The following is a 17,235-nucleotide window of genomic DNA, read 5'->3' on the forward strand; positions in this document are numbered from 1 at the left end:
GACTTTGAATATGAAATCAATAAAAATAACATTTAGCTTTACGTTCTGAAAACATTCTTTACAATGTCATACCATAAGCCACATACAGGCCACAGTCATGTAGTCATCCAACAATATAAAACCATTTTAAGAAGCTCTTTAGTTCACTGAGAGCAATGAACTGATAATGTGTCAGAAAATTAGATGTACCTTGATTGTTTTCTTGCTGCAGAAATCTGACTCAGCATCTTTTTACGTGACCTTGTGCAGCCATGTTCTTTCAATATGTTGTCAACTGGGCTCGTATTTAAACAGGTCGACTACCTTGCTCTGTGAATCAGAAGTCACATGACATCAAGTTATAGTCCAACAGGTTTATTTCAGTCCAACACCTGCATTTTTACATCATTGCTCTGTTAGATGATTATAAACTTCATTATTGATAGACTTCACTTTAAAACTCTTTCTATTCAATGTTGCAGCTGTGGCCGACCCTTCAGCAAGCTGACGCACTCAGACAGCATAGCGGATCGAGTTGATGCAACAGCCCATTCACTAAACAGGACTGGTAAGCTTCTATTGTCAACGTTCACTGCACTGTCAGGAACTACACTTTAATGAAGATGCGCCTGATGGTGGTAGTTTTATTCTATCGTTGGAGACTCTAGACCGTATGCCAAACAATGTAATATTCCTGTGGTCTGTTGTACTGATTTTACTGCTACTGATGTCGAATACACTCAGTTACAGGGCTCTCAGTAGGAAGGGTTTGGGTGTTGGTTGGGTGTCCTTGAATGCCTGCATCCTTCAACTCAAAACCATGATAGTAACGTGTAGTTATTCTCCCATTTTTGAATTTATCCTCTCCACATATCAAGAGAGGGGGGAGGCAGTTTTAGAGTCATAGATTCATGCAGCATGGAAACAGTCCCTTCAGACTGTTGTGGACCAGGCCAGACACCTGAAGAAGGTAGCCTAGACCCTAACTTTCTCTTATTTTCAAGGCAGATGTGAAGTGGGTATTCCAGGTGTGATGCAGCTGGTCAAACCACTCAGCTTTAAGCGAAACAACTTATTTAAACACTGCAGTTGAAACACGAACAAAAGAAAGCAGAATTTAGAATAACTTAACTATTGGAAAAGTTTAACCGACCCGATACAGTAACTATTACTAATTAACGGTTCCAGAACAGCAACATCTCATAAACACACCCCATGGCAAAAAGGTAAATTCATCCCGGATTCTTACAAGCAGGAGGGCACAGCACTAAGAGAGAGATCTCAGAAGAAAGTCAGAGGAATCCTTTACTGAAGCTTGCAACTCCCCTGGACTCTCACATCTTTGGACTGCTACAGCTAAAAACAAACTAGAAAAAACCTAAACTGGGAGAATTGGCCACTCCCTTTCATTGTTAAACTGTTTAATGCCCTAGACTCCTCAGCATCTCTGCCTTTATGACCTCTCTTCAAAAAAACCAAGGACAAAATAACCTTTTTAAAGTGACAGCATCATCACAGATCTAACCAGTCCATGCTGACTATCATCCCCAACTAAACTGGTCCCCCCTGCCTGCACTTGGCCCATATCCCTGCAAACATTTCTTACTCATGTACTTATCCAAATGTATTTTAAGCATTGTAACTGTACCCATATCCGCCACTTCCTCAGGAAGTTCATTCCACACGTGAACCACTGTCTGCATAAAAAAGAAATTGCCACTCATGTCTTTTTTTTAATCTTTCTCCTCTTTAAAGATATGTCTGTGGCCACAACCCGTGCCAGAGTCCTTTTTTGATTCATTCGTGGGATTGAGCATCATTTGCAAAGCGAGGAATTGTTGTCCATTCCTAATTTCCTTTGCAGATTTAATAGCACACCTGTGCTATGTATGTTCCCCTATCATGCAGGGAGTTGGGGATTGTCCCTGAACTTTGACCCAGTTATGGTAATGGGGGAATGTTGACATAGTTCCATGTTTGGGTGTTGGGTGATTTGAAGAGGAACTTGCAGGCAGTGATGTTTCCTTGCCTTGGTCCTTCTGCCAAGGGTCACAAGAGTCATAGAGATGTACAACAGACCCTTCGGTCCAACTCGTCCGTGCCGAACAGATATTCTAACCTAATCCAGTCCCGTTTGCCAGCACTTGATCCATAGCCCTCTAAAACATTCCTATTGATATACCCATCCAGATGCATTTTAAATGTTGTAATTGTACCAGTTTCCATTGGTCTGGCAGCTCATTCCATACAAGCACCACCCTCTGTGCAGAAAAGTTGCCCCTTAGGTCCCCTTTATATCTTTCCCCTCTCACCCTGAACCTACACCCTCTAGTTTTGGACTCCCCCACTCTAGGGAAAAGACCTTGTCTGTTTTCCCTATCCATGCCCCTCAGGAATTTATAAACTTCTATAAGGCCACCCCTCAGCTTCCGACGCTCCAGGGAAAAACAGCCTTAGCCTATTCAGCCTCTCTAACCCTAGCAACTTCCTTGTAAATCTTTCTGAACACTTTCAAATTTCACAATATTCTTCCAATAGGAAGGAGACCAGAATTGTGCATGATATTCCAAATGTGGCCTAGCCAATGTCCTGTACAGCCACAACACAACCTCCCAACTCCTATACTCAATGCTGTGTCCAATAAAAGGAAAGCATACCAAACACCTTCTTCACTATCTTACCTACCTACGACTCTACTTTCAAGGAACAATGAACCTGCACTCCAAGGTCTGTTTGTTCAGCAACACTCCCTAGGACCTTACCATTAAGTGTATAAGTCCTGCTCTTGGTGAGTTATTACAGAGCATTGTGTAGATGGTACTCACTTTGCATCAGTGGTGCAGGAAATGAATATTGGAGCTGGGGAATGGGGTGTACATCAAGCAAGCTTTTTTTGTCCTGGATGGCATTGAGATTCTTGAGTGTCCTTGGAGCAAGCGGAGAGTACTCCTGATTTGTACCTAGTAGGTGGTGGAGATCAATAAAAAGTCAGGTTTTAGCCTGATTTCTGGCGATGAATCCCAGAGCTATCATTCAAAGGATGAGATATAAAAGGCGATGGGATCATTCCTGATGAATATTTGTTCCTTGCAGAGGACCCTGCACAAGCAACATCTGACTACGACAGCACCCACGAGACAAACAATAGTGACAGCAGTGACATCACACAGAATGATGACGAGCAGGAGTCTTGTTCAAAAGGATTGGTTCAATCCCTCAAAAGTTCCGACTGCAGAAGCTACAGGCCCGATAGCCTTATGTTGCACCATTTGATTCCGGCTGAGGTATGTCACTGGAATGAGTTTGTTTTGAAAGAAGGGACGCAGGGTTGGTGCTTTGAACAGCTCTCCCTGCCTCGGTGCAATGAAGGGACTGAACCCTGTTTGCGAGCGACATGGTTCAGGAAGCCATGGGATTCGGTATTTTTTTAAAAACAGCCAATGTTCATGCAGGAAACCTCAAACCATAACACTCTCACATTTCTGCCGTCACTTCAGCAGGTGTCTCAAAGTCCCTTTTCAAAGGAATTCCATGGATAAACATTCTCACAATTAGCACGAAACCCAGATAACAAAATACTAGTTTTAGCCTCACCTCTCCCCAGGGGAAGGGGCTTAACGTGTATGCAGTAAGGTATGTAGGTTAGTTTGATCTCAGAGTAGGATAAAAGGTTGGCACAACATCGATGGCTGAAGGGCCTGTACTGTGCTATACTATTCTATGTTATATGTTTTATGTTTACAAGCAGTTGCCTATTTAAAGTTCCTTTAAGGGGGGATATAAAACTAGAATGTGGAGGATAGTCACTTTAATCCACCTGTTCCAACATTTTACATTGTACCTCTGGGATGGCTGGGAGTTGAACGCAGACCTTCTGGCCCAGAGGTTAGGACACTACCACTGTGACACTGAGTTTCTGATCTTGAATCGCAGGGTACAGAGTGCTCTCCCTTCCACCATGGGACCCAGTGCTTTAGAGACTGGATAAGCTGAGGGAGGGGGCCTGCAGCCCATTGCAGATTTCAAGGATGAGCCTGTCTCTGCTAGGCCATCTCATGGTCCTTCAGTAATTTGGATGGCAGCCCGGGCTATCAGGATGAGAGGGAATACTGCCTTTCTCAGGATTGTGGTCCAACCTCATATCCTGCAGGCCCTGGCTGTGCTAGGTGGTGGGGGATGGGGGAAGGGATGGGAGCCAGTGAGGAGAAGTGGAGAAGGGATGGGAGCCAGTGAGGAGAAGTGGAGAAGGGTGGGAAGAGGCCATGGGGAAGTGCAGAAAGAATGGGAGGGATGAGGAGAGTGAAGAAGGCTTTGGGGCATGGAGGGGAATGGAGGAGTTTGAGGAGCAGTGGAGAGTAAAGATGGGTGGAGGGGCATGGAAATTGGTGGTGGTGTTTGAGGAGAGGTGGAAGAGCATGGGGATGAATGGATGGGTTTAGAAAGGGTCATCTGGAGGAATGGACGGGCATGGGAAAGAGTGGAGTGGCATGGAGAGGATTCGAGGAGTCTGGTGAGGGGTGGACTTGGCGGTTTTGATTTGATTTATTGTAGTCACATGTACCTAAGTACAATGAAAAGCTTTGTTTTATGAGCAACAGGCAGATCGTAGCAAACACGGACATACAGATCATACGGTGTTTAGACAGAGTGAAGCAATGGGTTAGACAGCACAGGAGGTGGGCAAAACAAAATCAACATTATTTGAAGTTAGAGAGTCCATTCAGCGTCTAATAATGGCAGGGAAGAAGCTGTACTTGAACCTGCTGGTGTGTGTGTTCAGGTTTCTGTATCTTCTGCCTTTCGGAAGTGGTTTGGGAGGGGTCTTTGATGATGAGAGAGGTTTGGAGAGGGATGGAGGGAGTTGGGGAGGAGTGGACAGGCATGTGGAAGGGATGGTTGAGGATTGTTGGACAGGCCACAGTAGATGTAGAGATGCGAGGCATCTAATTGATATGGTCGTGAGAGTGATGGGCGGAGAGTAGGGACAGAGTTGCCCTCCCTTTCCCAGGGCAACAGCATGCCAGGCTACATGGGGAGGGTAGGCCTCTTCGACTGCCTGTCAGATCAGAGCACCATGTGACTGGCCATGTGCTCACGCTACACCTGACCCCTCCCCTCCCCTACCTGTGGGTGGCCATTAAAATTCAGCCCTAGGCTCTTCTTCGACATTACAAGCAACAGATTTCACAGCTTGAAACCACTGCTTTAATAACAAAATTAGAATAAAGGAAACATATGTTTCTTTAAGATTTACATCTTTACTTTTCAAATTATTTCCCAACAAGCTCAACAGGCTAGGGGAGTTGGGAGATAAACTGGTCCATTGTGCTATCCAGTGGCCAAAATCAGCAACTACATGCAAAGTCAAGGGAGCCCTGATAGACCTGTCCTGTTCACAGAAAGCCACGGTTAATAGTAAGACCAATTCCATGTGCTGCAGAAGAAAAGCACGTTGAAATGTTAAAGTGCAGAGTCAGAAAGTGAAAGGATGCGTTAAAAGTTTCAACTAATTTTCAGCCTGTGGAATTATGCAGTGAAGCTAGCATGTGATTGTTTGAACTCAGTTCCCTGATATCATGAGTAATTTACTAGGACACTCTGAGCTAGCAGCTCAGAGTCCACAGAACTTGAGTCACACGGAGGCCAGCCCAAGGAACAGCAGCTGTCATTCTGTGACGGGAGTTGAAAGTTATTTTAGAGTGAAGAGCAGGCAGGAAAATGAAAGGCCTACCCTCCTCATGTAGCCTGGCATGCTGTTGCCCTGGAAAAGGGAGGGCAACTCCGTCCCAACTCTCTTGCCCATCACTCACAACAGATCAGCTGTTAAATGGGGGAGCAGTATCGATGAACTGAATGGGCCTAGCCCTACCCTTATTTCTTATTACCTTAATGAGGCGTAGTACCTTAAGGAAAATATGACAGTCAATATAAACTTTTTTTCATTTCCAGATTATTTTTAACTAATTTTACATCTTCAAACTGCCTGGTAGAAAATTGAACTCATTTTCTATGAATTATTGGTTCATTAACCTAACTAGCTTATTACTATATCCAGTCAGGGTATAGAGAGTTAAAATTTATAATGACATGAGATGGCAAGACTTAAGTCTTCCTGTGCAGTGAGATTTAGAGGCTTTATGATTCTTGGTAGCTGTTATTCCTATTACTATTCAGTTGCTATTTTTAAATCATAGTTCTGTGCTTATGTTTATGAAATAAACTGGCCTGGATTTTGTCATGAGAATAGTGTTGAGATCAGTAATGCCAACTATTAAGGAGTAAATTGGACAGCAATCTCCAGACACTGCAGTGGTGTAATTAAAATTATAAATTGGGCTATTGCAATCAATGATCCCTATTGATCAAGTGTCTTCATTTTAATGGTACCTAACTGAGGGATTCAACTCAAGAAAAGTGTGACGTTTTGTATTACTCTTTCGTGACTATGTAAGTATGCTGGGTAATGTCAGGGCTTGGCCATTAAATTTTTAACAGCATTTGAATCTTCATTACTAACAAACAGCCTCCCTGGCCCAGAAAATTACTTTGGAGTCTCATTTCTTCCTATTTTGGTTATTGTTAGGATCTAAAAAAGTTTAACTTCATCGTTTTAATCTTCTTTATCTCTCAATCTCATTTTTTTCTTGTCTCTGTTTTCTGTGCATTGTTTTCTATTGAATAAAATTTCCCAACCTAGAATTTGAGGGTCAGACTCTGCAAATCTCAATTAAGAGATTAGTTAAAGAGATACATCATGTTCACATAAACGTAAGATCTCTTTGCTGGATATCATTCTGATTTGATAATCACTCGGTCCAGAACAAAAAATCATAAAATTTCTGTGAGAAGTCTGAATGTTATGATAGTACCGTTAGCCCACTTTTGGAATATTGTGTTCAGTTTTGGTCACCCAGCTATTGGAAAGGTATTGTTAAACTTGAAAGGGTGCAGAAAATATTTACAAGGATGTTGCCAGGGTTGGAGGGTTTGAGCTATAGGGAGAAGCTGAACAGGCTGGGGCTGTTTTCCCTGGAACATTGAAGGCTGAGGGGTGGTTTTATGGAGGTTTATAAAATCATGAGGGACATAGATAGATGAATAGTCAAGGTTTTTTCTCCCACAGGGTAAGGGAGTCCAAAACTAGAAGGAATAGGTTTAAGGTGAGAAGGGAACAATTTAAAAAGGACCTAAGGGGCAACTTTTTCCACACAGAGGGTGGTACGGGTATGGAATGAGCTGCCAGAAGAAGTGGTGAAGACTGGTACAATTGCAGCATTTAAAAGGCACTTGGATGGGTATATGAATAGGAAGGGTTTGGAGTGATATGGGCCAAATGCTTGCAAATGAGACTAGATTAATGTTGAATATCTGGTCGGCATGGACGAATTGAACCCAGGGGTCTGTTTCTATGCTGTATATCTCGATGACTCTGTGACTCACCTCAAAACTCCAGATATTGATTTTAAATTAATATTCATAGGCATTATGAAGAGACTTCATTATTCATATTTTTGAGGTTTCATGTTTGATTGATTGTGGACAGTGGTTTATTTGGAATGTTGAGATACCTGGACTTTTTTAAAAAGGGTCACTTAAAAGATATTGGCACATTTTATGAAAGGGGTGTTTTGCAAGTCAAATGGCTGAAGTTAATTGCTTGGGCTTGTGTACTATGAATCATAAGCCTGTGTTTATGGAACTAAATCTCATTTGGTTGTTAATTGCAGTTCAGATGGGATATAGCCTGCTAGAGGTAGAGCGACCCAGCTCATTCTGTACTTTCTGAGAAAATCCTTTCAGAGTCCAATGTGTGATTCGAAAAAAAAATGACGTGGCTGTTCTCTTGAAAAGCTTTTAAATACACAACAATTCCTTGAAAAATTTCACTTACAAAGTTTCCAAAATCAGTTGCCTGTATTTAGTGTTACATCTCCATGTGCCCGGATGCTAAATGAAAACTAAATTAAACAGTTTTATTTCAAGAACTAGCAATTACTGGCCAAAGTATTTCTTTCAAAATTAATCTCTGCAAAGAAAGTTCTTCAACTTCCTTTTTTCATGACCGGGTGTTGATATATTTGTGTTGGAGGGGAGTAGGGTGAGGATTGTTTAGCAGAGTAAACAGTCAGACTTTCCTATTTCAAACTGTGTTAAGCAGCTTTATGTCTTTGCAAAATGTAGGAGCAAATTATTGCAGAAGCTGGAATCTGTACTGAAAACAAAAAATGCTGGAAATCACAACAGGTCAGAGGTCTGATGGAGAGACATCTGAACTCGAAACGTTAGCTTGCTTTCTCTCCGTGGACCCTGCCTGACCCACTGTGCTTTCCAGCCTTTTTTGTTTGCTGAATATGCTCTGTTTCCACAAGAAACCAATAGCTTTATTGTTTATTAATAAGAGATGGAAATGTGTTGCTGGAAAAGCGCAGCAGGTCAGGCAGCATCTAGGGAACAGGAGAATCGACGTTTCGGGCATTAGTCCATAAGACCTGGCTAGTGATCCATTTATTGCAAACCCAATATAGATAAAGCATATAATGGGCCTTTTTGGTAACTGGATAAAATATTTAAATTTTGTGTTGTAAGATGAGAGAATGACTCGTCTCCAATCTTGGTTGTAGCATAGGTAAATAGCAAAATGTGGTGCAGTGCATCAGGCTGGTGAGAATATAAGCATTCCTATGTAATCCAGGCAAAAGGGGTGTATTATAGCACTACCACTGGTAGGAAGGTATAATTACAGTGTGACAAGTTTACATGGAGAATTCCCATTATAATTATAAACTAAGAATTCGAAATAAATATACAGAAATAAGGACCAAATATACAATTTTCATTTGTTCATGAGACGAGGGTTTTACTGGCCTGGCCAGCATTTATTGTCCACCCCTAATTGCCCTCAAGAAGGTGGTGGTGAGCATGCCCCCCTTCCTTGAACTGTTGCAGTATTTGGAGTGTAGTGATGCTCACTTACAATAGAATTGTATTCAAACATAAGGTGGGTGATCTTAGCCAGACTGAACAGACAGGGAGTCAACTGGATCTGATGGAATGTCACTTCTGCATCACACTCAATGTCCGTCCCCTGTGACTTCTCTGGAGAGGACTATCAGTTGGATATAAAGCCAGTTTGGCACCCATGCCATCCAGTGGCGTGTTAGGTTAGAAATGTGCAACAAGATTCTCATCAAAGGTATAGAAAGATTTCTTCTTCGTTTTGGGTGAATTCTTCCCTTCATTTTCCAGGATAAACCAATTCTTGCCCCGGAACCTCTGCTATTAGAAGGCCTGGAGCCAATATTTACACAATTAAGCAACTGGAATTTTCCCATCTTTGATCTTGTCGAGATGACGGGCTCCAAGTGTGGCCGAATCCTCAGCCAGGTGAGTGTGCCTTTCTGTCATGCTGGAGTATTGGTATTCTTGTAACGGTTACAGCACAGAAGAGAGCTATACCATCCATCATGTCTGTAAGACTGACTTATCCAATCTCACCTGTCTGCCTCTTCCCTGTAATACTGCAAATACAGTGTCTTCAGATAATTATTTAATTTACTTTTGCAAACCACCATTGAATCTGCCTCCACCATGTTCTCAGGGAGCGCATACCAGATCCTAACTATTTATTGTAAAAACAGTTTTTCCACATATTGCCTCTTGTTCTTTTGCATTTTACCTTAATTTGGTAGTTTCTGGCTCTTGGTTCTTCTGCCAATGGAAATGTTTTTACCATATCTACACTACCCAGATTCCTCATGGACTTTGAATACCTCAACCCAGTCTTCAGATCTGTAACAATGAACAAACTGCTTCCACTGATATAGTTGTTGAAAGTATGCTCGTTTCTTTTGGCTGCATGTCTCCTGTGCAAATTTGGTTCTCTTTATCCCTGATCAAAATAGATAAAAATTAGGTCTTTTCCCTCTCTCAGAAGGTTATGTAGCTACAAAGGAAAGAGGTGTCCGGGTAGAAATGAATTGGAAATCTCTAACCATGATGTTCCAACCACCTTGATTTGTGGGACAGGCTGATGTAATAGATAGTCATTTTTTTTCCCATCAATGTTGCATGTTTGTAAAATTTTGTACAAATCTCTTCATCTGAAACTGATGGCCCGGTTTGTAGGATATGGGGCGTTAAGTGCAGCTTGTCTTGAACACATAATGGTGGTTCTCAGGTTTTTGGAACATCCTGTCATGCTAATCAACAGCTTCTTATGCCAGACCTTGCTTCACTTTACTCACGAACCCTTCATGGTCCTTGTGGTCTCCAACTTGAACTGTTGCATAAAGCTTATGTGAGCAAAAATCACCACATCCACTGTAGGATTTGCAGACCATGAGTAGTGGTCCACAAGCATACAGGCAACATTGTGCGATTCATAGAATCCTTACAGTGTGGAAACAGGCCATTTGGCCCAATAAGTCCACACCCAACCTTCCAAAGAGTAGCCCACCCAGACCCATTCCCCTATCTTATTGGATAGTTTGGGAATATTAGAGTGCGGAACCAGGCCATTCAGCCTTCCACTGGCCTGTTTCTCAATTCAATTTATCATTGATCTATCCTTCAACCTTCCTCCTTCTCCTTCCCTGGTCCAAGCCACATCTCCACCATGTGTACAGCAAGGAGGCAGGTTCCAAATCTAAATCCCACAGCGTTGACACCAATCTGATCCACATCAATCGTTCAGCCTACTGAACCAACTGGCTGCATAAGAGGCTGAGTTGCTATCACAATTCACATTTCCGCAACATGCTGTGGTTGGCGTTATAGGTAATGATGTTAAAGAGGCTCCAATTTCTTTTCATCACATGACTAACCAGAGGTCATAGAATTACTGCAGTGCAGAAAGAGGCCAATCAGCCCATCATGTCTGCACTGACCCTCTGAAGAGCATCCCACTAAGGCTAATCCAGCTAACCTGCACATTGCCTGGACATTACAGGTGATTTAGCATGGCCAATCTACCTAACCTACACATCTCTGGACTGTGGGAGTAAACTGGAGCACCCAGAGGAAACCCAAACAGACACACAGAGAATGTACAAACTGCACAGACAGTTCCCCCAAGGTTGGATTCAAACCTAGCTTCCTGGTGCTGTGCAGCTGCAGTGCTCGCCACTGGTGCTGCTCTAAGTTTTTCCTGTTCTTGCTACCTACCAATGATTCGCAAGTTGATACACAACCAAATGTGGAAACAAAGTAATATTCTAAGGTACTGTGCCAAAGAAGAGTCGTATTGGAGCCAAAGCATTCATTCTGTTCCTCCACAGAGTGCCTTAAAGGAGGGCAAATTTTCATCTGGGAGTCATGCACACTTTGAAAAGGCAAATACGCCAGACCGAATGGGTTTCTCCAGCACTTTCTTTCTTTACTTTGATCCTCAACCTGTTTGAGCAGATTTTAGAGCCATAGGGATGTACCAGCACAGAAACAGACCCTTTGGTCCAACTCATCCATGCCTAGCCTAACCTAATCTAGTCCCATTTGCCAGCACTTGGCCTTTATCTCTCCACACCCATACTATTCATGTACCCATCCATGTGTCTTTTAAATGCAATTAAACCAGCTTATACCACATCCTCTGGCAGCTTATTCCATGCACACACCACCCTCTGCATGAAAAAGTTGCCCCTTGGGTCCCTTTTAAATCTTTCCCCTCTCACTTAAACCTCTGCCCTCCAGCTTTCGACTTCCCTACCCTGGGCAAAAGGCCTTAGCTATTCACCCTATCCATGCCCCTCATAATTGTACAAGGTCATCCCTCAGACTCCAGCGCTCCAATGTTTATAACCCCAGCCTATTCAGCCTCTCCATAAAGCTCAAACTCCTGAACCCAGCAACATCCTTGTAAATCTTTTCTGAAATTGTTCAAGTTTAACAACTCCTATAGCTGGGAGACCAGACTTGAATGCAGTGTTCCAAAAGTGGCCTCACTAATGTCATGTACAGCCGCAACATAACTTCCCAACTCCTATAGTTAATGCCCTGACCAATAAAGGCAAGCATGCCAAACGCCATCTTCACTATCCTATCTATCTGCAACTTCACTTTCAAGGAACTATGAACCTGCAGTCCAAGATCTCTTTGTTCAGCAACACTCCCCAGGACCTCACCATTCAGTGTATAAATCCGGCCTGATTTACCCTAGCAAAATGCAGCACCTCACATTTATCTAGATTAAACTCCATCTGCCACTCCTTGGCCCATCCAATCAAGTCCCATTGTGCTCTGAGGGAAGCTGTCCACTACACCTCCAATTTTGGTGTCATCTGCAAACTTACTAACTATACCTCCTATGTTCACATCCAAATCATTTATATAAATGACCAAAAGCAGTGGACCCAGCACTAATCCTTGTGGCACTCTACACTGGTCACAGGCCTCCAGTTTGAAAAGAAACCCTCCATCACCACCCTCTGTCTCCTACCTTCAAACCAAATTTTGTATCCAAATGGCTAGTTCCCCTGTATTCCATGTGATCTAACCTTGTTAACCAATCTACCACACGGAACCTTGTTGAATGCTTTACTGAAGTCCATATATATCATATCTACCACTCTGCCCTCATCAATCCTCTTTGTGACTTCTTCAAAAAACTCAATCAAATTAGTGAGACACGATTTTGAACATGCTTTCTTCAGCCACCAAATCCAACCAGGGGCGTTGAACCCAGAATGTTTAGTGTTGAGACTGGGATTCTACTCACTGTACCACAGGACATCCTTCATCTACCCACCTGTCATCCATTTCTATTGATACTTTTCCATATCAAGTTCAATCTTGAGTATAATAAATGTATTCGACAAATTTCATACCTGTGATCACTTACCTAGCCCTCACCGCTGAGAATCTGCGATGCCATACAAGGGAGAGGAAATTAAAGACTGCAGTACTTGCTTGCACATGCCTCTAGTTGATTAGAATTTATTTCCAGTTCTTTTCTTTAATGTGAGTCAGTCACTTGTGTGTGGAGGTGGGGAGAGAGGCAGAGCATCAGAAATCAAAAGTACGAGGAAGAACTTCTGAGATAACGCTGTTTTGGCAGCGCACTTTGGTTGTAACATCACTGAAAAGTTAGGAAATGGTATTTTCAAGAAATCTTATGTCCGTTGGCAATAGTGCAATTCTAGCGGGAATCGGTTCTGCACATGTGCAACGTCCACACCAGTCTCCATGCCGTCCTGCACATGTGCAACGTCCACACCGGTCTCCGTGCCATCCTGCACGTGTGCGATGTCCACACCGGTCTCCGTGCCGTCCTGCACATGTGCGATGTCCACACCGGTCTCCATGCTGTCCTGCACATGTGCAATGTTCACACCATTCCCTGTGCCATCCTGCACGTGTGCGATGTCCACACCATTCCTTGTGCCATCCTGCACGTGTGCGATGTCCTCACCGGTCTCCGTGCCATCCTGCACGTGTGCAATGTCCACACCGGTCTCCGTGCCATTCTGCACGTGTGCGATGTCCACACCAGTCTCCATGCCATTCTGCACATGTGCAATGTCCACACCAGTCTCTGTGCCGTTCTGCGCGTGTGCAATGTCCACACCGGTCTCCGTGCCATTCTGCACATGTGCAATGTCCACACCGGTCTCTGTGCTGTTCTGCGCATGTGCGATGTCCTCACCGGTCTCCGTGCCATTCTGCGCGTGTGCGATGTCCACACCGGTCTCCGTGCCATTCTGCACATGTGCAATGTCCACACCGGTCTCTGTGCTGTTCTGCACATGTGCAATGTCCACACCGGTCTCTGTGCCGTTCTGCGCATGTGCAATGTCCACACCGGTCTCCGTGCCATTCTGCACATGTGCGATGTCCTCACCGGTCTCTGTGCTGTTCTGCGCATGTGCGATGTCCACACCGGTCTCCGTGCCATTCTGCACATGTGCGATGTCCTCACCGGTCTCCGTGCCATTCTGCACATGTGCGATGTCCACACCGGTCTCTGTGCCATTCTGCACATGTGCAATGTCCACACCGGTCTCCGTGCCATTCTGCACATGTGCGATGTCCACACCGGTCTCTGTGCCATTCTGCACATGTGCGATGTCCTCACCGGTTTCCGTGCCATTCTGCACATGTGCAACGTCCACACCGGTCTCCGTGCCATTCTGCAAATGTGCGATGTCCTCACCGGTCTCTGTACTGTTCTGCACATGTGCGATGTCCTCACCGGTCTCCGTGCCATTCTGCACATGTGCGATGTCCTCACCGGTCTCCGTGCCATTCTGCACATGTGCGATGTCCTCACCGGTCTCCGTGCCATTCTGCACATGTGCGATGTCCTCACCGGTCTCCGTGCCATTCTGCACATGTGCGATGTCCTCACCGGTCTCTGTGCCGTTCTGCACATGTGCGATGTCAGTTGTTGGCAGACCAGCTTTTTAAGAGAGATACAGTACAGAGAGCAATGTTCTTACATTTTTAGAATGTACTGTGTTAAATTTACTTTTGTTTCATTAATTAATCTGATTTCAACCTTCATTCAGGCTGTGCTGTACCTTGCGTTGGACTTTTGGTTAACTTTTGAGTGATTGTGGGTGATTGTTTTTGCTGGTCTGCCCCGAACCCCACTTTTCCCACAGGCCCCTTTGTCCTAATGAGCGATTTTCTATCACGCGAGGTTTCACTGGAACGCAACTACGGTGTTATAAAAGAACTACCTGTAATGGAAATCTCTGGGGAGGTTACAGGAAGTGCCAGGCTCTGTCTCTAAGCTGTATTCCATTTTTATCATCACCACTTTCTCAAGGACGGGGAGATGTTGGGCAGTTTTGACCGTGACACCCAAATCCTGAACATGAATAAACAAAAGCAGGTTACAGTCAAAATAGTGTTTCATATCCCTGCAGGAATTGAGAATCATTTAATTCACTGCTGTATCTTTAGTCTGTATTCCTGATGACCTGAAATTAATAGGAGGGGAAACAAAAACGACTGATATGTCCTTGTTTTGGACTTCATTCCAGCGCTGGATGCACTGATCAAGGCATTTGATGCAGAACAAAGAGGACTTGACACTTATAGCTCAGGGCTTTTGCTGCTCCAATTGGAGCCTTTTTTTTCAATGGAAGGTTAATGATAGCAGTTTATTTATTCAGGAAATGCTGAATTTCTTTAGTGCCTTCATTATTGAGCACCTTTGGTCGTGCAGTAATTTAGAGACGAGAACTTTATTGATAATTTGCAAACACTGTGCAGTATCCCAAGGTTATTCAGATACTAATTTGTGCTTGTGACCCACATGTTGTTGACTAGAAATAATTGGAGCAGAAAATAAATGTCACCTCGTTCCTGACCTTGTACAGATGCGAAAGGATTTTACTTTTCCTTGTGGCATGGTCTTAGACAGCTTTTGTTTATTTTGATGTGTGTTAGATTCCAATCTTAATGGATTAGACATTTTTGTTCAATCTATTGCAAATAAAATAAAGCCATTTCATTTTTGGAGGATAGCATTAAGAATCAGTTCATTAAAATGGGAAAAATGGAAGCCAATTGGCAGAGGACAATTAAGAGATTTGAGGGATCATTTGGATTGCTATTGTTATTAAAAGGAGCATACTTCAAAACTGTCTTTTTCACAAGTTGTTCTACTCACCAATCAGGTAAATGTTGAGTGATATGTGGGAGAACTGCCAGTAATGACAATTTGTAATTAATATGTTTTGCCGTCTATGTACGGGAGAGGTAACACCAGTCCATTTCTTATATGTGAAAAAAAATCAATTAACAGATCTTCAACCTACACTCAGTCTAGCTGTTGATGACAGTGTAACTACTCACTAGTCCCAGTTTGCACTTCCATTGAATCATTCAAAATAAAGATTCAGAAGTGATGCATGACACTTGGCCAGTCTGACATTGTATCCAACATGCTTATCATCATAACTCAGGGTACTTGAATCTTTCAGTCCCACCATCCCCCTCTGCTTGCAATACCAAATTCTCACGTGATTTGGAGATGCTGGTATTGGACTGAGGTGGAGAAAGTTAAAAATCACACAACACCAGATTATAGTCCAACAGGTTTATTTGGAAGCAATAACTTTCGGAGCGCTGCTCCTTCATCAGGTGGTTGTGGAGTATAAGATTGTAAGACACAGCATTTATCGCAAAGGTTTACAGAGTGATGTAACTGAAATTATATGTTGAAAAAGACCTGGATTGTTTGTTAAGTCTATCATCTTTTAGAATGATCATGTCACTTTCAGTTCTTTCATATGTAAATTGCAAAACGTTTTAAAAAGTTGCGTTCTCAAGTGAACTTTAATAATTGGCGTCATGTCAGCCCAGATAGTGCATTGAAGGTGTAAGGTGTTTTGTGTGAGTCTGTCTGTGCCATAATGGTCAGACTGGTTCTAACCTAAAATACAGATTTACAGAATCTTCCATGGACTCATGCAGTTTTTGAGCAAAATAAAATGTAATTCTGCATCCCCACCACACACACACACACATTTGTGGGGTGAATTTGTACTTGCAGACTTATATTTTACTTTGCTCAAAAACTGCATGAGTCCATGTAAGATTCTGTCAATTTTTTTAGATTAGAATCAGTCTGACCATTATGGCACAGACAGCCTCACACAGGGCACCTCACACCTTCAATGCACTATCTGGGCCGACATGACACCAATTGTTAAAGTTCACTTGAGAATGTAACTTTTTTTAAAAAGTTTTGCGATTTACATATGAAAGAACTGAAACCAACATGGTTATTCTAAAAGATGAGAGACTCACAAACAATCCAGGTCTTTTTCAATATATAATTTCAGTTACATCACACTGTAAATGTTTCCTCTAAATTCTGTGTCTTACGATCTTAAACTCCACAACCACCTCATGAAGGAGCAGTGCTTTGAAAGCTCGTGCTTCCAAATACACCTGATGGACTATAACCTGGCATTGTCTGATTTTTAACTAAGATTCTGACATGTTCCATTCATATCTTTTTTCTCATATGCTTTGTACAATAGATAACCCTATCCCACACTGCTTCTAGATATAGACTTTAACCTGAGTCTGACCAAAGACAGTTATTTGGACATTCCAATCTGTTTCAGAGTGGCAGATGGTGAGGACTTTCCTCAACAAAGTTTGAGATATACCTGATGCTCACTGTCAATGGTGAATTTAATTATTATATAGACTTGTGTAATAGTCAAATTTTTAAAGACTATTTTTTAAGATTAAATTTATGGGGTTACCTATTACATAGATACTACTTTTGAGGGGCTGAAA

The 17,235-nt window shown here is 42.9% G+C and overlaps 1 protein-coding gene across 4 annotated transcripts in view; it reads left to right on the top strand.

The window, feature by feature from the left end:
• The window catches only part of pde3a (phosphodiesterase 3A, cGMP-inhibited), a 494,444-nt gene that overhangs the window by 410,583 nt on the left and 66,626 nt on the right, over positions 1-17,235 (top strand). For all 4 annotated transcript variants that reach the window (XR_006315047.2, XM_043713454.2, XM_043713455.2 and 1 more), the window contains 3 exons: positions 462-547; positions 3,073-3,263; positions 9,226-9,363. Coding sequence is in view for 3 of the 4 variants with exons in the window: in XM_043713454.2 (XP_043569389.1) it covers positions 462-547; positions 3,073-3,263; positions 9,226-9,363 (415 nt within the window). In the remaining variant the exon portion in view is untranslated. The remainder of the gene's footprint in view (positions 1-461; positions 548-3,072; positions 3,264-9,225; positions 9,364-17,235) is intronic.

The sequence above is a fragment of the Chiloscyllium plagiosum genome, unplaced genomic scaffold (genome assembly GCF_037043375.1).
Source record: "Chiloscyllium plagiosum isolate Xiang-an unplaced genomic scaffold, Cpla_swu_hap1 HiC_scaffold_23, whole genome shotgun sequence".
Taxonomy (NCBI): domain Eukaryota; kingdom Metazoa; phylum Chordata; class Chondrichthyes; order Orectolobiformes; family Hemiscylliidae; genus Chiloscyllium; species Chiloscyllium plagiosum.